Consider the following 22,354-nt stretch of genomic DNA (forward strand, 5'->3'; position numbering starts at 1 on the left):
TTTATCATAAGGGTTTTTGGACAAAACTTTTACAAAAAAAAAAAGTTTTGAGAACCTAAGCCTAGAACTAGCCAGCAAAAGAGCAAAAACATTCCAATCCGAGTGAAAGAGAAGTAAAAAATCACTTATTAGCATTAGAAAAGATAAGCTAAATATTGGTAAAAAATTATATAATGTATTCAATATAAATAGATAAAAACGATGTTTTTTTTGATACGATGGTGTGGCGGTTTCCCCTGGGGCAAAGGGCAGGAGGATAATTGGTAGTTATGTTGGAAAAAATGAGAGGTAAGGTTAAGGTAGGTAAGTAAGGTAGGACCACGCTGCGCATTATGTTTAAAAGGTAGCGATTGAGGATTTCAGCGTCCAGGAATGGACTAAGAATTGTTATTAGGTGTAATTTATTTTTGATTTGATAATAAACCCCATTGAACTTGAACTTGATGGACCACGTCCTGTTTGGAGAAGCTGAAGAGGATCTGCTTCACCTTATTACTCGCGAATCACAGGATTTAAGGAACGAATTATTTTCAAGTGATAAATAAAGAACTAGTTTAAAGTAATGTGTGGCTAAATGAATGGCTCGTTTCTGTAATAGGATTAAATGAGGGCAAAAAGACAAAGGACTACAAAAGGTAAAGAAGGGGAAAGGGAATGGAAACAATATTAAATGTACAGTTTTTTTTTTCATTTTGTAGCCATGGCCCTTGTGGATTCTCAACATTAAATATCTATCTATCCGTTTGTCAGCATTACGCTGAGCACAAATATTAATGAAAAGGGAAGCTCGCTTTGCCAGCCAGGTCGCGAAAATTAACCTTACAAATTCCATGAAATCAGCAAAATTTCAAACCTTTGACTGGACTTCCACTTGTATAATTAGACATAACCGATCCTGTGATATAATCTTCAGTATCAAAAACAAAAGAGGGCATGGTGACATTGACTTCAAACCGTGTTTGGTAATATTCCTCTACAAAGAAGTGTGTTTCTTCAACTTGTCCCTGGGCTACAATCCTTATTGTCCATTTCCCATATACAGGCTGATTAGATAAAATGTATTCCAGGCTTACGGATCCAAAATTGGACTAAAATAGAAATAACTCAACATTATTATGTAAATATATTATGTTCATATAAGTTAATATACTATTACACATATTACTAATTAGTATATTAAATAAAAATTGTATATGTTATTCAGCATTAGTATATTATTAATAATAATATTAATCAACATATCATATATTATTAGTATATATAATATATGTGATATACGTCGATATATTAATAAGAGTTATATCAAAACATAAAGAAATATATGGAAAAGTCATTAAGTCAAAATTATTAAATCAGTCAGCCTTACATTGAAATTAAACAACCATATACTATGATTTAAATTTGAATTGAAAATGGGGGGGGGGGTGTAAACCATTTAAAATACACGTAGCATCGTATTTTAGAAAAGTTACTTCTTTTAGACACACCAATTGAAAATTGAACTAAAATCAAACTCCCCCCCAAAAAAAATTAAAATTAAACTAAAAATAAACTTATAGGTAGTTTTATGTATGACAATTTCGTTTTTAATCTAATTTCTAATGTTTGTCTACTATTTCTTTTTTTTTTTTCTTGATGTAAGAAGGGATTTCGGCTGTATTAGAGGTTATGATAGTATTTTAGAAACAAATATCATCTCCATATCTTATGGACATAGAACCAAATATCAGATATTTGCAGAGTTTTTGGTGGTCTGTCCAAATCAATCTGTGCGATATTAATCAACTTTTCCCTTATCTCTCTTCATCTAATTAATTGCTTACTTTTTTTATTTATTTTCCCAGATAAAAAGCTCTAAACAAAGGGGATACAGTAACCTACCAAACGTGGGTTTTAAGTTTGACAAGTTGAAGCATCCGTCTTCTTTTCCTTGGCCTGTTTTATGCCTTGAGCATGCCCTATTGATGCCATTAAAAAAAAATTAAAATATATAAATAATAATCTATTCATAATTAACATTATAAAAAAATTATACTCGTGGAGTAATTGAAAGAAAAAAGAGACAGAAACGAAACTAAACATCAGCATAAAACCAAACATAAAAAATACAGATCGACTTAGAAACCACAAACAACCAAAAACACTAACAAAAATCATCAAAAAAAATGAAAAGACGATGACAGCACCCTAGGAACATCCTCTACAAGCGTCACACATAATACTAAAATTTTATTTTTAACCGATGTCATATACAAAAATCACACTTGTCGAAAATAGCAATACTATTATTTAAAATAATAATATTTTTTTCTTTGATATTAGCATTAATCCTGTACAGAAGTAGAAAACTAAAATGGATCAGCTTTTTCGGTCTAATTTAATATCGACACTTCTTGACCATAAAGGTCCTTGCGTCTGCCAAGCAAAAGTATGCAGTATCCGAACTTCGATATTTCCTTATTTGATTTGGCTTGGGTGTTTCTTATCTCCCCAGAAATTAGGGAGTAATACGTCTGGCTTAGGAAAATACACCCCAAAAGTTTGAATTAAATTCAACCGAAAGCCGTTAAGCCGAAAATAAGCAGAAATAAAGTCAAATAATCATTCACAGTAAAAACTAAGGTGTTTAATAGAAAAAAAAGATATAAATATTTTTCTCGATGAAAAAGACTCAAAAAGTCACTCTGTCACTTTGTCGCTCTTTACGCTAAGTTTTATTCTTTCTCTCAATTCTACTTTATTAAACAGTAAAAAACTTTAGCGTAAAGAGCGGAGCGTTGAGAAGGGAACAGCCCCTTTCATAACCGGAGTAATTTCTGTTCGTTTTAAGTTTTAATGTCGCTCCTTACTTTCAGTTAATAAAACTAGTTTTTTTTTATTTAATTTCTGAACATTTTTGAATTAATGCATGTTTGATTTTGGCTCTCCGTACATAAATTATTAAAATGTAGTTTGCATATTAATTTTTTTTGGCTAAATGGCTTTCTCTTAGTTTTGATCAGACGAATTTGAGAAAAAAGGGGTGGGGAGGAGGTCTAGCTGTCCTCCAATTTTTTGTTACTTGAAAAGGCAACTAGAACTTTTTATTTTTAACGAACGTTTTTATTAGTAAAAATATCCGTATTATAGAATTATAGAATTAACTTACGTAACAAACTTTTATATTCTTATATTTTTATCATGGATATGAGGGGATTTGTCCCCTCGTTAATACCTCACTCTTTACACTAAAGCTTAAATTTAGTCCGAACTCTTTAAGAATGACCCATGAATCAGAAAGGCCGTAAAATAAATAGTTGAAAGCGTAAAGAGCGAGGGAGATGAACCCCTCATATGCGTGATAATCTGTGTTCGTTTTAAGTTTTAATGCTGCTCCTTACTTTCAGTTGAAAAAACTTTTTCATATTTATTTTTTCACTGGAGAAAATCCAGCGCCCCCTTCTTTGAATTTCTCTTCCCCCATGACATATTCCTCCAGGGAAAGATCCTCCCACATAGACCCCTCCCCTCAACCCCCCACCAAACCAAAATAATCCCCCTGAAAAACGTTTCTACACTTCCCAATAACCATTACTGTATGTAAACACTGGTCAAAGTTTGTAACTTGCAGCCCCTCCCCCGGGGACTGTGGGGGAGTAAGTCATCCCAAAGACATAGTCATTATGGTATTCGACTATGCTGAACAAAATGGCTATCTCAAAATTTTGATCCATTGACTTTGGGGAAAAAATGAGCGTGGGAGGGGACCTAGGTGCCCTCCAATTTTTTGGTCACTTAAAAAGGGCACTAGAATTTTTTATTTCCGTTAGAATGAGCCCTCTTGCGACATTATAGGAACACTCGGTCGATATGATGACCCCTGGAAAAAAAACAAATAAACACGCACCCGTGATCTGGCAAAAAATACGAAGTTCCACATTGTTGTAGATAGGAGCTTGAAACTTTTACAGTAGGGTTCTCTTATACGTTGAATGCAATGGTGTGATTTTCGTTAAGATTCTATGACTTTTAGGGGGTGTTTCCTGCTATTTTCCAAAATAAGGCAAATTTTCTCAGGCTCGTAACTTTTGATGATAAAGATTAAATTTGATGAAACTTATATATTTAAAATCAGCAAAAAAAAATCCAATTCTTTTGATGTGTCTATTAGTATCGAAATTCCGTTTTTTAGAGTTTCGTTTACTATTGAGCCGGGTCGCTCCTTACTACAGTTCCAGTTCGTTACCACGAACTGTTTGATCATAAATATTACACTTGAAAGTTGAACATTGCTCAACTCCCCAAGCCACGCACGTGATATATTATCGGCGCTGTATGTGAGCTGGATTTTTATTTCTTCGAAAAAGTGAGACTATAATGTGGCTCAGGGATTAAGCTGTGAGAGTGTTCATGGGTTATTGGGCATGTGTTGAGTTGGCAGTGTGTGAAGATCCTCGTGTTCCGATCCCTGTACTGAGTTGAGTTAAAATAGAATTCGCTTAACCAAGGGATATGTAACCCGTGTTCCCTTGCGCGCCAAAACCACCTATAGATTTTGTTCAATTTTACTTCGCATGCCGAGGGCTACAAAATTTGTACATCTACAGGTCTACTTAGTATTTAATTAATATTATAATCATTTTAAATGATCACGAAGCACGCGAAGGGGGAAATTGGAATATCATCAATTTGTATTACTAATTTTAGGTATAGTGACGATACACGCCTATTAATGTCGCCAAGTTTTAAAAATGTTGTTCGAGTCTCAATCAATTTTTTGCTTGATTAAATATGTAGGATATAAAAACAAGTATTATAAGCGATTTCTCACTGATTCTACTAAGCTTTTTAATGTTTCGGCATTCTTTTATGTCATGTGTTCACACATGACATAAATTGATTTATGATCAATCAATTGATGTGACTCATCAATTGATGAAAATGTAAGAGGTGGGCAAGGGGGAGGAGAGATCTTCCTTCGACTTTTTTTTAACGAAGTTAAAAAAGGGTTTTATTTAAAAATCATGGGGTGGAAAGATTATTTTTTCTATTTTCCTCATTGAAAATGTCAAAAGAGATGTTTTTCAAAATCTAGAGGATGTGAAGCCCTTCCCCAACTGGGACCCCTGTGTGTTCATTAAAGAGCTTTTTGTGCTTTTCTCAACTGAATTGCTCTATTGAGCTAAATCATTTTCATATTGATGCTTTTCATATATGATGCATATTGATTTTTTTCGTTTAAATGAGCTTTTTGAGAGCTTTAAGCAATTTCCCCATTAAAGCGTCAAAATCTTAAAAACTTACATTCGTTTGTCTGCATATTTATGTAATTTATGAACTAGAAAAATTCAATAGCCAATAAATTTAGTCACTAGTCCCAGTTGTCAGGTCTAGTGCTAGGCATGTCCCTTGTCAGTGGCTTAGCCCTTTAGAGCACGAGTTCGATGTTGAGAAAACAATTTAGTGATTCAAAAGATTGTGAAAAGGAGCAAAACGAGGCTCTTGAACTCAAAAACATATCTAAAAGCTTAAAGTCTGGAAACAAACAGTAAGCAGTCCAATTAATTAAATTTATAAATGAAATATGACCACACCACAATAAAATCCAACCTGAGGAGACACGTACTAGAGAGAAGACTCCCACCAGAAAAGGCCGTATTCAGGGGAGAAGTTAGAGGGTTTGAACCCCATCCTCCAAAAAAATTGGATGGAATCTTGAAATTTCCTATAATTTGTGATATTTTTCCATACGGTTCACCTATTTTTTGAACTTTTTAGATCTAAGTCCACAGTCGTCCCCCCTCAAAAAAATGCGTACGTGCCTGAAACCGAGCACTTTGTATTTCAAAATTACTAAATCAAAGATTTAATTGCACTTAGAACGACTTTTAGCACTAATGTTTTATAGATGAAGCAATAAGGAAAACCTAAAGGCAATTAATTAAATTCTAACCACGCTTCGACAATAACTTGATACTTGTATCATACGTTCCAACATGCAAGGAAGTGATGTTAAATTTAAAGCCAAAGAGTGGAAGAACGCATTTTCCCAACATTGGACAAAATGACTGATGATATTATTCAGGATTAGATGAGTCAGGGAGCACCTCAGTTCATATTGAGTTAAAGATCCCAGATATTTGACAGGAAAGCTTAGACAGCAGCATATTTTTATTATATATATTCATATAAACACCTTACAATTTACCCTCTTATCCCATCTCTCGGTGACTCTGGGTATGATAATAGTCCTGGATCTGGTACTTGCGTATTATCACGACCATACTCAAGAAATGAAGTAAGGTTAATCATAATGAAATATACCTAAATATGATGAAAATGTAATACTTCAGTAGCAAAATTACGCAAAATACAGCAGAGAATTGTAGAAAGCAGGCCGCCCAGAACAAAGCAAACAAGCAAACTTTCGCATGCAAACCGATTAGGGTTCGCGTAGCGCAGGTGCCGATCTCCTGATTCTCCGCCCTTGGCATTTTTGATTTGACGCCTTTGACAAGTCTTTTATCAGATTTTTATTAAAAGAATAAAGATGTTTTGTTGTAATACTTGTAATGATGAGGATGGTGATGATGCCTTGTGTCTGGCATCTAGCTAAATTACTATACATATGATTTCCTAAAAAGGTTAAAAAACAATGAATGATGAACAAAGAGAATCGTGGATTTTGAACCATTCGACTCAAAAATCCTTATACTGTTCAAATCCTTTATTTTGTAATTATAACATGGTCTATGGTCGGTTTGGGTTTACAAAGGGATAAATTTATTCAGAGATTACAGTCTATAGGAGAGAATATGCAAATCAGTCAAGACCTCCGATTTACCAGCTTACCTGGAAAGCGATTAGCCTTTAAGAGTGCTTTACGTAAGATGAAATGGTGAAATATCATTTAAACTTTTTATTCAGTTACCTTTACACCGTTACTAAGAAAGGGCCTTATTTTTGTGTTTTGTTTTAAGGTTTGGTTTTTTATATTTTTATCAGTTTTATTCTGCACAGATGATGATCAAGCGGAGGTCTTGACCGAAATATTTGCATAATTTTTCAACTTTTTCACTGTCTGTTTATTGTCCCCATTTTCTTCCTTTTTTAGCGATTTTATGTTTTATCATAAATTGACATTTTCTGAAGTTATGAGAATTATTTATATCATGAGCCAACCGAGGGGAGACCCACTCTAAGCCACCAGGTGTACACATCAAGGCGCCATGTATGCCATGCAGTTCCACCAGACATGACACAGTTATACCAGGTTTGGCACAGCCCCCACAATACTTGGAGCACTTCAGCCCCGCTTTGCGCGCGCCATTTGGTATAAGTGATTTCTGGAAGTCAGCCATCCCTTGGAATCAACTAGCACCCAATATGTGATACAGTCAGTTTATGCACTATTACAGCTGTTTTTGTATAGTATACTGTTTGTATATGTAATTAAAAATAAAACTATACTAATCTGTAAACCTACAGACATTGACTACGTTAAGAAAGGAAATTCAATAAACAGTTTGTTCATTTTGACAATTGATAAATTTGGTCTTAGGGATGCATAATCCAGAAGATCATTTTTCACTTAATCTGAGACATTGAAGGCACACTATTGTGGAAGCATATAAATAATATATTGAGTGAAAGCTCATTATATAATATAAAAACATGGTTTTTAAACTATTTTTTCTATATAAATATCCTGGAGAAATTGAGGTTTTCTGACACTTCATCGAGGAAATATTTACCTCCGTTATGCCCAGCGTTTAATCTCTGGAATTAAAGCAAGAAATTTATTCAGCCATTTTTCTGTACACATCAATACGGAGAAAATGACCCCTAATGTATGGGATAATATTTCTGGTTTATTCCATGACTGGAAGGAAGTTGAGCGGAAAATTGCATGAGCATAAAGGGAAAATCAATTCGGACAAAAACATAAGGGTCTACACAGACTGAATACTCGAATAGACAAAAAATGGAAGTAACCCCATTAATTCAGACAAAAAGCTTTCATATTTTTACCAGCCTTCATATATGTAAACGGCAGTAAAAGGTAAACAAAATAATTATGTCGGATCCCTAGGAGCAAGGGCTTAAGAGATAAAGAGATAAGCAAGAGATAAAGGGTGAATCTTCGAATGAAAAAAAAGCAAGTTTTTTTAAATGAAAGTAAGGAGCGACATTAAAACTTAAAAAGAACAGAAATTACTCCGTATATGAAAGGGGCTTTTCCTCCTCAACGCCCCACTCTTTACGCCAAAGTTTTTTTACTGTTTTAAGAAGTAGAGTTAAGAGAAAAGAGTCAAACTTTAGCGTAAAGAGCGAAGCGTTGAGGAGGAAAAGCCCCTTTCCATATACGGAGTAATTTCTGTTCGTTTGAAGTTTTAATGTCGCTCTTTACTTTCATTTAAAAAAAACTTGTTTTTTTTTTATTTAATTTCACTCAGAAATCGTATGCTTTACCCTTTAATCTTCATTTATGTACCTTATTTTTAGACAAAGGGATAATAACGCTCCTGGTATATAATACTTCTTATAATAATAAAAGAATAATTGACACCCGATTTTCTTCCAATCAAATGGTAAATGACATCAAGTGGTTTTTGACGTTAAATGGCAAATTATTCTTGACAATAAATTGACATAAAATGATAAGTGACATCAAAAGGCAAATGAAATTACCAAATCGTAAATGATATTAAGTTCTTGATAAATAAGTTTTGTATTAACCTATCATTCCCTTTTCTTTTCTATTTTTACACTGTATTTCGACAGGTTTGTTTAAAACCACGTGAGATGCTGAGATTTATAATTTCTAATATTTTGTGCCGGAGATAAGTGATATTGATTTTTATTGAAATGGCATCATAATAAAGCATATATATATATATATATATATATATATATATATATATATATATATATATATATATATATATATATATATATATATATATATATATATATATATATATATATATATATATATATATATATATATATATATATATATACTAGCTGGATCCCGGCGGCGAGTAAAAATGTATATATATATATATATATCTTCTATATATATAAAAATAAGTTGTCTGTCCGTTACGCCAGATTATATCTTCTATATATATATAAAAGAAAACAAACTAGAATGTAAAAACTGGAAATTGCATAAATATTTCTAAATATTTTGACAATAGATTAAAGTAATTCGAAAAAGAAAAATGGTAAAAAACTAAAAAAAAAACTAAGAGAAAAAACTAAAAAAAAAAATTAAAAATTAAAAAAAGAAAAAACCTAAAAAGAAAAAACGTAAAAAAATAAAAAAGATAAAAAACTAAAAAAAAAACTAAAAAAGCTAAAAACTAAAAAAAGAAAAAACTAAAAAACAACTGGGAATTGCACAAATATTTCAATATATTTTGACAATAGATTAAAGTAATTCGAAAACCTTAAAACAGATACCCCAAATTTGAGGTTTAATTTAAATTGTTGGAGCTTTAGCATGCTTGGCACGTAAAGATTTTTCCAAGTGTCAATGTTAGAATGAACATTGAGAAATTGAAGAAAACAAATCAATAAAAAGAAGAAACTAAAAAAAGAAAAAACTAAAAAAGAAAAAAAACTAAAGAAGAAACTGTATCTATATATATAAAAATCTATATATATATAAAAATAAGTTGTCTGTCTTTTATGTCTGTTACACTATGTCTGTTACACCAGATTATATCTTATCTATATATAAAAATAATTTGTATGTATTTTTGTACTGAGGGTTTGCACATGACGTCTGAAAAATAAAGAAGAAAAAGAAAACTGAAAAAAAATGGTAAAAAACTAAAAAAAAAAAAACTAAAAAATAAAAAAAATAAAAAAAGAAAAAACTTAAAAAGAAAAAATGTAAAAAAAAATAAAAAAAATAAAAAGGTAAAAAACTAAAAAGAAAAAAAACTAAAAAAACTGGGAATTGCACAAATATTTCAATATATTTTGACAAAAGATTAAGGTAATTCGAAAACCATAAAACAGATACCCAAGTTTGAGGTTTATTATAAATTGTTGGAGCTTTAGCTTGCTTGGCAGGTAAAGATTTTTCCAAGTGTCAATGTTAGAATGAACATCGACAAATTTAAGAAAACAAATCAATAAAAAGAAGAAACTTAAAAAAGAAAAACTGAAAAAGGAAAAAACTAAGAAAAGAAAAAACTAAAAAAGAAAAAAAACTGAAATGAAACTGTATCTATATCTTTATATATATAAAAATAAGTTGTCTGTCTGTGTGTCTGTCTGTGGATCAGGTGACGTCATGTTTCTGTGTTGACTGACGTCATGAAATTAGTTGTCGTCATTTTTGCTTTGACGGTGACGTCATTCAAGATATTTAAGACATATGTTCACGTAGAAATCTATTAATGTTTAAGTTTACAATGACTGATAAACTTACAATGGCAAAAGCCGATGAAGATGCTCAAAGAGTCTATGCCAAAAAACTTGCTGCTGATAGAGAAAGTCAGAAAAGAAAGCGTGCCGAGGAATCAAAAGAACAGCAAGGAAAAAGGCTTGAGGCTAAAGAACGCAAAACCGCGCAGTTAGATGAAGATCCACCTGGACAGCGAGAGTCAAAACATATCAAAACTGAAAATGATAGCGATGATGATTGGGTTTAGAATTTTGACTTGGATAAGGTCATCAATGCCTACCAGATTTTAGTTAAAAAAACAAAAGTTCGGCGATATGTATTTCATAGTGAAGCCAGTCAGTCGACGGCCAACCTACCATCTTCAAAGATACCACGATAGGAAGACTCTACACCGTTCACCCCAATCAACATGAATGCTTCTTTCTACGCCTGCTTTTGGTGAATGTACCCGGTCCAACATCCTTTGAGTATTTGAGAACTGTAAACGGTACTATACATGACACTGACCGTAGTGTATGCCAAGCTCTGAATTTATTGAAGAATGACCAACACTGGGATAACTGCATCAATGACGCGTTCGAAACGTCAACCCCAAGTCAAATTCGTGCATTGTTTCGCATCATTTTAACAACTTGCTCTCCATCAGCTCCTACAGAGTTATGGGAAAAATATAAGTCAAAAATGTCCGAAGATATAATCCATCGAAAACAGTTAGAGACGTCAGATATGACTTTTGATTTTACGTCAGAAATTTATAACTACACTTTAGTTATTATAGAAGATTTTTATATATATAGATTTGTGCGTACGTATGGCAAACAAACCTCTTCAGGATTTGGGAATGCCTTCACCTAACCGTATCGCTGCTGTTTCGACATGTGTAGAATTGGATCGTGAACAAAGTTACAGTACGAGTGATCTATTGTCGTATGTACAAAATAACATTTCCAAGTTAACGTCGGAACAAAAAGACATTTATGATACGATAATGCATTGTGTCGATAACAACGTTGGAGACATTTTCTTTTTGGATGCGCCAGGAGGTACTGGTAAAACGTTTGTGATAAAACTGATTCTGGCATCAATTTGATCAAAAAATTATATAGCGTTGGCAATTGCGTCGTCCGGAATAGCCGCAACATTGCTGCCTGGTGGAAGAACTGCTCATTCCGCTTTGAAATTGCCTCTCAATTTGCATTCTACAGAAACTCCCACGTGCAATATTTCATAATCATCTGGGATGGGTAAAGTATTGCAGCAATGCAAACTTATTATTTGGTATGAGTGCACAATGGCACACAAAAAATCGCTCGAGGCTCTGGATCAATGCTTGAAAGATTTGAGAGGGAAGTCGAAACCCTTTGGCAGCACATTAATATTGCTTGCGGGAGATTTCAGGCAAACATTACCTATAATACCTAGATCAACTCCTGCAGACGAAATGAATGCTTGCCTGAAAAATTCTAATTTATGGGCACACGTAAAAATATTAAAATTAACTACAAATATGCGTGTCCGATTGCAAAACGATGACTCTGGTCAAACATTTTCAGATCATTTGCTGGCAATTGGAAACGGAAAGCTCCCAGTAGACTCAATTTCAGGACGTATACAACTACCTGCTGATTTCTGTAATTTAGTGACGTCCAAAAATGAATTGATTGAAAAAGTATTTCCGAATATTCTAAAAAATTATAAAAATAATAAATGGCTAAGTGGAAGAGCGATTCTCGCACCCAAAAATATAGACATCCACGAAATCAACAATATTGTTTTGACCAAGATTCTAGACCAGGCAGTCCTTTACAAGTCAGTCGACACAGTTTTGGAACCAAATGAAGCGGTTAATTATCCATCTGAATTTTTAAATTCCATAGATCTTTCAGGGTTTCCACCACTCGTGCTACAACTAAAAATAGGCGTACCAATAATACTTTTAAGAAATATCAACCCACCAAAGCTTTGCAATGGCACGCGACTTGCCGTAAAAAAAACAATAGAAAACCTAATAGAGGCCACAATCTTTTCAGGGCCGTTTGAGGGTGAGGCTGTTCTTATTCCTCGCATTCCCATGATTCCAACGGATCTGCCTTTTCAATTTAAAAGATTGCAATTCCCAATTCGATTAGCATTTGCAATCACCATTAACAAAGCTCAAGGTCAATCATTAGAAAAATGTGGTATAGATCTTAATACGGATTGTTTTTCCCATGGACAATTGTACGTTGCATGTTCGAGGGTCGGTAAACCTGACAATCTATTTATATGCAGCGACAATTGGACAGCAAAGAATGTTGTATATTCGCAAGTTTTACGCAGTTAATTTGTATTGTATCTATCTATCTATCTATCTATATAAAAACGAGTTGTGTGTATGCATGTTTGTTTGTTTGTAAAAAGAGCGTTTGCATATGACGTCATTATTAGTACATACGGCTTTGTATATGCACAGACAATGGGGAAGTCAAGAATGTTGTATATTCGCAATTTTTACGTAGTTTAACTCCTGCAGACAAAATGAGTGCTTGCCTGAAAAATTCTAATTTATGGGCACACGTAAAAATATTAAAATTAACTACAAATATGCGTGTCCGATTGCAAAACGATGACTCTGGTCAAACATTTTCAGATCAATTGCTGGCAATTGGAAACGGAAAGCTCCCAGTAGTGGGAAAGCCAAGAATGTTGTATATTCGCAATTTTTACGTAGTTTGAAACACATATATAAATCTATCTATATTCACAGGTGGGACACAGCAACACAACTACAATGGCACGTAACTAATATGGCGCGTAACGACTTACGCGCGCGGGGGGGCTTGGGGGGCCCGAAGCGCCCCACCAACTAGGTGTTGGGGTGGCGCGAAGCGCCACCCCAACAGCTAGTATATATATATATATATATATATATATATATATATATATATATATATATATATATATATATATATATATATATATATATATATATATATATATATATATATATATATATATATATATATATATATATATATATATATATATATATATATATATATATATATATAAATATATATATCTATATATATAAAAATAAGTTGTCTGTGTGTGGATCTGTGGATGGATCAGGTGACGTCATGTTTGTTCGCATATGACGTCTGAATTATTTCACACTAATACAAAAGAAGAAAAAAACTAAAAAAGGTAAAAACTACAAAAAAAACTAAAAAGAAAAAAAACTAAAAAAGCTAAAAAACTATAAAAAAAACTAAAAAAAGGTAAAAATCTAATAATTAAAAAAAAACTGAAAAAAAATAAAAAAAGGCAAAAACTACAAAAAAAAATAAAAACTAATAAAAAAACTAAAAAAACTAAAAAAGCTAAAAAAAACTAAAAAAAACTAAAAAAAAGGTGAAAAACTAAAATGTTGGTGAAAAACTATGTGGGACATAGGGACACAACTACAATGGCGCGTAACTAATATGGCGCGTAACGACTTACGCGCCTATGGCGCGTAACGACTGTGTCCCGGTCGTCATTTATATTCCCTGTGTCCCGGGTCCCGGTCATCATTTGTATCCCGGTGTCCCGGTCTGTATATACATTCGTTTTTTAGTTTTGTTTTTCTCCTTTATTTTTTTCCTTTTTTTTTCTTTTTTAGCTTATTTAGATTTTTAAGTTTTTTTTATTAGTTTTTAGTTTTTATTTCTTTTTAGTTTTTTTGTCCCGGTCGTCATTTATATCCCCCTGTTTCCCCCGGTGTCCCCGTTGTAGTTGTGTCCCTGTGTCCCGGTCGTTATTTATATTCCCTGTGTCCCGGTCGTCATTTGTATCCCGGTGTACCGGTCTGTATATACATTCGTTTTTTAGTTTTGTTTTTCTCCTTTATTTTTTTCCTTTTTTTTTCTTTTTTAGTTTATTTAGATTTTTAGATTTTTTAGTTTTTTTTATTAGTTTTTAGTTTTTTTTTTTTTTTTAGTTTTTTTGTAGTTTTTACCTTCTTTTTAGTTTTGTTAATTTTTTTTTTTTACTTGTGTCCTGGTCGTCATTTATACTCCCTGTGTCCCGGTGCTTTGTTGATTGCTAATCGAACATTCCTTTTGTCCTGGTCGCTTTCTCTTTGAGTGTCGTCATTTATTTTTTTCTTTTTTAGTTCTTTTAGTTTTTACCTTTTTTAGTTTTTTTTTAGTTTTTAGTTTTTTTAGTTTTTTACCTTTTTTAGTTTTTTTAGTTTTTTAGCTTTTTTATTTTTTTTATTAGTTTTTAGTTTTTTTGTAGTTTTTGCCTTTTTTTTTAGTTTTTTGTCCTGGTCGCTTTCTCTTTGAGTGTCGTCATTTATTAGTTTTTTCCTTTTTTTCTTTTTAGTTTTTTATTGGTTTTTACCTTTATTTTAGCTTATTTTTCAGTTTTTTCCTTTTTTTTAGTTTTTTTTTATTTTTTATTTTTTTTAGTTTTTTACCTTTTTTTAGTTTTTTTAGTTTTTTTAGTTTTTTTAGTTTTTTAGCTTTTTTACTTTTTTTATTAGTTTTTAGTTTTTTTTTGTAGTTTTTGCCTTTTTTTAGTTTTTTCAGTTTTTTTTTTAGTTTTTTATTGGTTTTTACCTTTATAGTTTTTTTAGTTTTTTAGCTTTTTTATTTTTTTTATTAGTTTTTAGTTTTTTTTGTAGTTTTTGCCTTTTTTTAGTTTTTTCAGTTTTGACGTCACCTGATCCAGTTTTTTCAGGTGACGTCACCTGACACATCCATCCACACATCCACAGACAGACAGACAACTTATTTTTATATATATAGAAGATATATACTAGCTGTTGGGGTGGCGCTTCGCGCCACCCCAACACCTAGTTGGTGGGGGCGCTTCGCGCCCCCCCAAGCCCCCCCGCGCGCGTAAGTCGTTACGCGCCATTGTAGTTGTGTCCCTATGTCCCACCTGTGAATATAGATATATATATATATATATGGTTTTAACTACGTAAAACTTGCGAATATACAACATTCTTTGCTGTCCCATTGTCTTTGCATATAAATAGATTGTCAGGTTATCCCCCTGTTTCCCCCGGTGTCCCCGTTGTAGTTGTGTCCCTGTGTCCCGGTCGTCATTTATATTCCCTGTGTCCCGGGTCCCGGTCATCATTTGTATCCCGGTGTCCCGGTCTGTATATACATTCGTTTTTTAGTTTTGTTTTTCTCCTTTATTTTTTTCCTTTTTTTTTCTTTTTTAGCTTATTTAGATTTTTAGATTTTTTAGTTTTTTTTATTAGTTTTTAGTTTTTATTTCTTTTTAGTTTTTTTGTCCCGGTCGTCATTTATATCCCCCTGTTTCCCCCGGTGTCCCCGTTGTAGTTGTGTCCCTGTGTCCCGGTCGTTATTTATATTCCCTGTGTCCCGGTCGTCATTTGTATCCCGGTGTACCGGTCTGTATATACATTCGTTTTTTAGTTTTGTTTTTCTCCTTTATTTTTTTCCTTTTTTTTCTTTTTTAGTTTATTTAGATTTTTAGATTTTTTAGTTTTTTTATTAGTTTTTAGTTTTTTTTTCTTTTTAGTTTTTTTGTAGTTTTTACCTTCTTTTTAGTTTTGTTAATTTTTTTTTTTACTTGTGTCCTGGTCGTCATTTATACTCCCTGTGTCCCGGTGCTTTGTTGATTGCTAATCGAACATTCCTTTTGTCCTGGTCGCTTTCTCTTTGAGTGTCGTCATTTATTTTTTTCTTTTTTAGTTCTTTTAGTTTTTACCTTTTTTAGTTTTTTTTTAGTTTTTAGTTTTTTTAGTTTTTTACCTTTTTTTAGTTTTTTTAGTTTTTTAGCTTTTTTATTTTTTTTATTAGTTTTTAGTTTTTTTGTAGTTTTTGCCTTTTTTTTTAGTTTTTGTCCTGGTCGCTTTCTCTTTGAGTGTCGTCATTTATTAGTTTTTTCCTTTTTTTTTTAGTTTTTTATTGGTTTTTACCTTTATTCTAGCTTATTTTTCAGTTTTTTCCTTTTTTTTAGTTTTTTTTTATTTTTTTTAGTTTTTTACATTTTTTTAGTTTTTTTAGTTTTTTTAGTTTTTTAGCTTTTTTACTTTTCTTATTAGTTTTTAGTTTTTTTTGTAGTTTTTGCCTTTTTTTAGTTTTTTCAGTTTTTTTTTTAGTTTTTTATTGGTTTTTACCTTTATAGTTTTTTTAGTTTTTTAGCTTTTTTATTTTTTTTATTAGTTTTTAGTTTTTTTTGTAGTTTTTGCCTTTTTTTAGTTTTTTCAGTTTTGACGTCACCTAATCCAGTTTTTTCAGGTGACGTCACCTGACACATCCATCCACACATCCACAGACAGACAGACAACTTATTTTTATATATATAGATAGATATATATATATATATATATATATATATATATATATATATATATATATATATATATATATATATATATATTATATATATATATATATATATATATATATATATATATATATATATGTATATATATATATATATATATATATATATATATATATATATATATATATATATATCTATATATATAAAAATAAGTTGTCTGTCTGTGGATGGATGGATGTGTCAGGTGACGTCACCTGAAAAAACTGGATCAGGTGACGTCAAAACTGAAAAAACTAAAAAAAGGCAAAAACTACAAAAAAACTAAAAACTAATAAAAAAAATAAAAAAGCTAAAAAACTAAAAAAACTAAAAAAAGGCAAAAACTACAAAAAAAAACTAAAAACTAATAAAAAAGCTAAAAAACTAAAAAAACTAAAAAAAAAGCAAAAACTACAAAAAAAACTAAAAACTAATAAAAAAAATAAAAAAGCTAAAAAACTAAAAAACTAAAAAAACTAAAAAAAGGTAAAAAACTAAAAAAACTAAAAACTAAAAAAAACTAAAAAAAAGGAAAAAACTGAAAAATAAGCCAAAATAAAGGTAAAAACCAATAAAAAACTAAAAAAAAAACTGAAAAAACTAAAAAAAGGCAAAAACTACAAAAAAAAACTAAAAACTAATAAAAAAAGTAAAAAAGCTAAAAAACTAAAAAAACTAAAAAAAGGTAAAAAACTAAAAACAATAAAAAATAAAAAAAAAACTAAAAAAAAGGAAAAAACTGAAAAATAAGCTAAAATAAATGACGACACTCAAAGAGAAAGCGAACAGGACAAAAGGAATGTTCGATTAGCAATCAACAAAGCACCGGGACACAGGGAGTATAAATGACGACCAGGACATAAGTAAAAAAAAAATTAACAAAACTAAAAAGAAGGTAAAAACTACAAAAAAACTAAAAAGAAAAAAAAACTAAAAACTAATAAAAAAACTAAAAAATCTAAAAATCTAAATAAACTAAAAAAGAAAAAAAAAGGAAAAAAATAAAGGAGAAAAACAAAACTAAAAAACGAATGTATATACAGACCGGTACACCGGGATACAAATGACGACCGGGACACAGGGAATATAAATGACGACCGGGACACAGGGACACAACTACAACGGGGACACCGGGGGAAACAGGGGGATATAAATGACAACCGGGACAAAAAAACTAAAAAGAAAAAAAAACTAAAAACTAATAAAAAAACTAAAAAATCTAAAAATCTAAATAAGCTAAAAAAGAAAAAAAAGGAAAAAAATGAAGGAGAAAAACAAAACTAAAAAACGAATGTATATACAGACCGGGACACCGGGATACAAATGACGACCGGGACACAGGGAATATAAATGACGACCGGGACACAGGGACACAACTACAACGGGGACACCGGGGGAAACAGGGGGATGTAAATGACGACCGGGACAGGGAATGGTCGATTAGCAATCACCATCAACAAAGCTCAAGGGCAATCATTAGAATCATGAGGTATAGATCTGAATACAGATTGTTTTCCCATGGACCATTATATGTTGCATGTTCAAGAGTCGGTAAACCTGACAATCTATTTATATGCAAAGACAATGGGACAGCAAAGAATGTTGTATATTCGCAAGTTTTACGTAGTTAAAACCATATATATATCTATATATATAAAAATAAGTTGTCTGTGGATGGATGGATGGATGTGTCAGGTGACGTCACCTGAAAAAACTGGATCAGGTGACGTCAAAACTGAAAAAACTAAAAAAAGGCAAAAACTACAAAAAAAACTAAAAACTAATAAAAAAAATAAAAAAGCTAAAAAACTAAAAAAACTATAAAGGTAAAAACCAATAAAAAACTAAAAAAAAAACTGAAAAAACTAAAAAAAGGCAAAAACTACAAAAAAAAATAAAAACTAATAAAAAAAGTAAAAAAGCTAAAAAACTAAAAAAACTAAAAAAACTAAAAAAAGGTAAAAAACTAAAAAAAATAAAAAATAAAAAAAAACTAAAAAAAAGGAAAAAACTGAAAAATAAGCTAAAATAAAGGTAAAAACCAATAAAAAACTAAAAAGAAAAAAAGGAAAAAACTAATAAATGACGACACTCAAAGAGAAAGCGACCAGGACAAAAGGAATGTTCGATTAGCAATCAACAAAGCACCGGGACACAGGGAGTATAAATGACGACCAGGACATAAGTAAAAAAAAAAAACTATCTATATATATAAAAATAAGTTGTCAAACTAAAAAAAGGCAAAAACTACAAAAAAAACTAAAAACTAATAAAAAAGCTAAAAAACTAAAAAAACTAAAAAAAGGCAAAAACTACAAAAAAAAACTAAAAACTAATAAAAAAAATAAAAAAGCTAAAAAACTAAAAAAACTAAAAAAACTAAAAAAAGGTAAAAAACTAAAAAAAACTAAAAACTAAAAAAAAACTAAAAAAAAGGAAAAAACTGAAAAATAAGCTAAAATAAAGGTAAAAACCAATAAAAAACTAAAAAAAAACTGAAAAAACTAAAAAAAGGCAAAAACTACAAAAAAACTAAAAACTAATAAAAAAAAGTAAAAAAGCTAAAAAACTAAAAAAACTAAAAAAACTAAAAAAACTAAAAAAAGGTAAAAAACTAAAAAAAATAAAAAATAAAAAAAAACTAAAAAAAAGGAAAAAACTGAAAAATAAGCTAACATAAAGGTAAAAACCAATAAAAAACTAAAAAGAAAAAAAGGAAAAAAATAAAAAAAAATTTCATCTAAAAAACTAAAAAAAACTAAAAAAGGTAAAAACTAAAAGAACTAAAAAAGAAAAAAATAAATGACGACACTCAAAGAGAAAGCGACCAGGACAAAAGGAATGTTCGATTAGCAATCAACAAAGCACCGGGACATAGGGAGTATAAATGACGACCAGGACATAAGTAAAAAAAAAAATTAACAAAACTAAAAAGAAGGTAAAAACTACAAAAAAACTAAAAAGAAAAAAAAACTAAAAACTAATAAAAAACTAAAAAATCTAAAAATCTAAATAAACTAAAAAAGAAAAAAAAAGGAAAAAAATAAAGGAGAAAAACAAAACTAAAAAACGAATGTATATACAGACCGGTACACCGGGATACAAATGACGACCGGGACACAGGGAATATAAATGACGACCGGGACACAGGGACACAACTACAACGGGGACACCGGGGGAAACAGGGGGATATAAATGACGACCGGGACAAAAAAACTAAAAAGAAAAAAAAAACTAAAAACTAATAAAAAAACTAAAAAATCTAAAAATCTAAATAAGCTAAAAAAGAAAAAAAAGGAAAAAAATAAAGGAGAAAAACAAAACTAAAAAACGAATGTATATACAGACCGGGACACCGGGATACAAATGACGACCGGGACACAGGGAATATAAATGACGACCGGGACACAGGGACACCGGAGGAAACAGGGGGATGTAAATGACGACCGGGACACCGGGACAGGGAATGGTCGATTAGCAATCACCATCAACAAAGCTCAAGGGCAATCATTAGAATCATGAGGTATAGATCTGAATACAGATTGTTTTCCCATGGACCATTATATGTTGCATGTTCAAGAGTCGGTAAACCTGACAATCTATTTACATGCAAAGACAATGGGACAGCAAAGAATGTTGTATATTCGCAAGTTTTACGTAGTTAAAACCATATATATATATATCTATCTATATTCACAGGTGGGACATAGGGACACAACTACAATGGCGCGTAACTATTATGGCGCGTAACGACTTACGCGCGCGGGTGGGCTTGGGGGGGGCGCGAAGCGCCCCCACCAACTAGGTGTTGGGGTGGCGCGAAGCGCCACCCCAACAGCTAGTATATATATATATATATATATATATATATATATATATATATATATATATATATATATATATATAATATATATATATATATATATATATATATATATATCTATCTATATTCACAGGTGGGACATAGGGACACAACTACAATGGCGCGTAACTATTATGGCGCGTAACGACTTACGCGCGCGGGGGGGCTTGGGGGGGGCGCGAAGCGCCCCCACCAACTAGGTGTTGGGGTGGCGCGAAGCGCCACCCCAACAGCTAGTATATATATATATATATATATATATATATATATATATATATATATATATATATATATATATATATAAATAAGTTGTCTGTGTGTGGATCTGTGGATCAAGTGACGATCCACAAAAAAGGTAAAAAACTAAAAACTAAAAAAAAACTGAAAAAAAGGAAAAAACTGAAAAATAGAAGAGAAAAAGAAAACTAATAAAATTAAGAATAAAATAAAAAAAAATAAAAAAGATAAAAACTAAAAAAAAAGTAAAAAGAAAAAACGAAAAAAACTAAAAAAGCTAAAAAAAAGGTAAAAACCAATAAAAAACTAAAAAGAAAAAAGGAAAAAAAAACTAAAAAAACTAAAAACTAAAAAAACTAAAAAAACTAAAAAACTAAAAAAACTAAAAACTAAAAAAAAAACTTAAAAAAAGGAAAAAACTGAAAAATAGAAGAGAAAAAGAAAACTAATAAAATTAAGAATAAAATAAAAAAAATAAAAAAGATAAAAACTAAAAAAAAAGTAAAAAGAAAAAACGAAAAAAACTAAAAAAGCTAAAAAAAAGGTAAAAACCAATAAAAAACTAAAAAGAAAAAAAGGAAAAAAAAACTAAAAAAACTAAAAACTAAAAAAAAAACTTAAAAAAAGGAAAAAACTGAAAAATAGAAGAGAAAAAGAAACCTAATAAAATTAAGAATAAAAATAAAAAAAAAATAAAAAAGATAAAAACTAAAAAAAAAAGCAAAAAGAAAAAACGAAAAAAACTAAAAAAGCTAAAAAAAGGTAAAAACCAATAAAAAACTAAAAAGAAAAAAAAGGAAAAAAACTAAAAAAAATTTTCATCTAAAAAACTAAAAAAAAACGAATAAAGGTAAAAACTAAAAGAACTATAAAAGGAAAAAAAACTGAAAAATAAAGGAGAAAAAGAAAACTAAAAAAATATAAATAAAAATAAAAAAACTAAAAAGATAAAAACTTCAAAAAAAACTAAAAAGAAAAAAGAAAAAAACTAAAAAACCTAAAAAAAGGTCAAAACCAATAAAAAAAACTAAAAGGGGAACACTGGGACACAATGACGACCGGAATACTGGGAATATAAATGACGACCGGGACACAGGGAATGTTCAAATAGCAATCACCATCAACAAATCTCAAGGGCAATCATTAGAATCATGAGGTATAGATCTGAATATGGATTGTTTTTCCCATGGACAATTATATGTTGCATGTTCAAGAGTCGGTAAACCTGACAATCTAAATAAATGACGACACTCAAAGAGAAAGCGACCGGGACAAAAGGAATGTTCGATTAGCAATCAACAAAGCACCGGGACACAGGGAGTATAAATGACGACGACCGGGACACAGGGACATAACTACAAAGGGGACGCCGGGGTGCACAGGGGGATATATAAATGACGATGGCGACTCAGGGAATGGTCGATTAGCAATCACCATCAACAAAGCTCAAGGGCAATCATTAGAATCATGAGGTATAGATCTGAATACGGATTGTTTTCCCATGGACCATTATATGTTGC

General features: G+C 30.9%; 1 protein-coding gene across 1 annotated transcript in view; it reads right to left on the minus strand.

Annotated features, from left to right (window-relative positions):
• The window catches only part of LOC136033637 (CD109 antigen-like), a 205,519-nt gene that overhangs the window by 125,729 nt on the left and 57,436 nt on the right, over positions 1-22,354 (minus strand). Inside the window, exon 5 of the mRNA XM_065714447.1 lies at positions 854-1,088. Coding sequence (XP_065570519.1) covers positions 854-1,088 — 235 coding nt within the window. The remainder of the gene's footprint in view (positions 1-853; positions 1,089-22,354) is intronic.

The sequence above is a fragment of the Artemia franciscana genome, chromosome 12 (assembly GCF_032884065.1).
Source record: "Artemia franciscana chromosome 12, ASM3288406v1, whole genome shotgun sequence".
In the NCBI taxonomy this organism is placed as follows: domain Eukaryota; kingdom Metazoa; phylum Arthropoda; class Branchiopoda; order Anostraca; family Artemiidae; genus Artemia; species Artemia franciscana.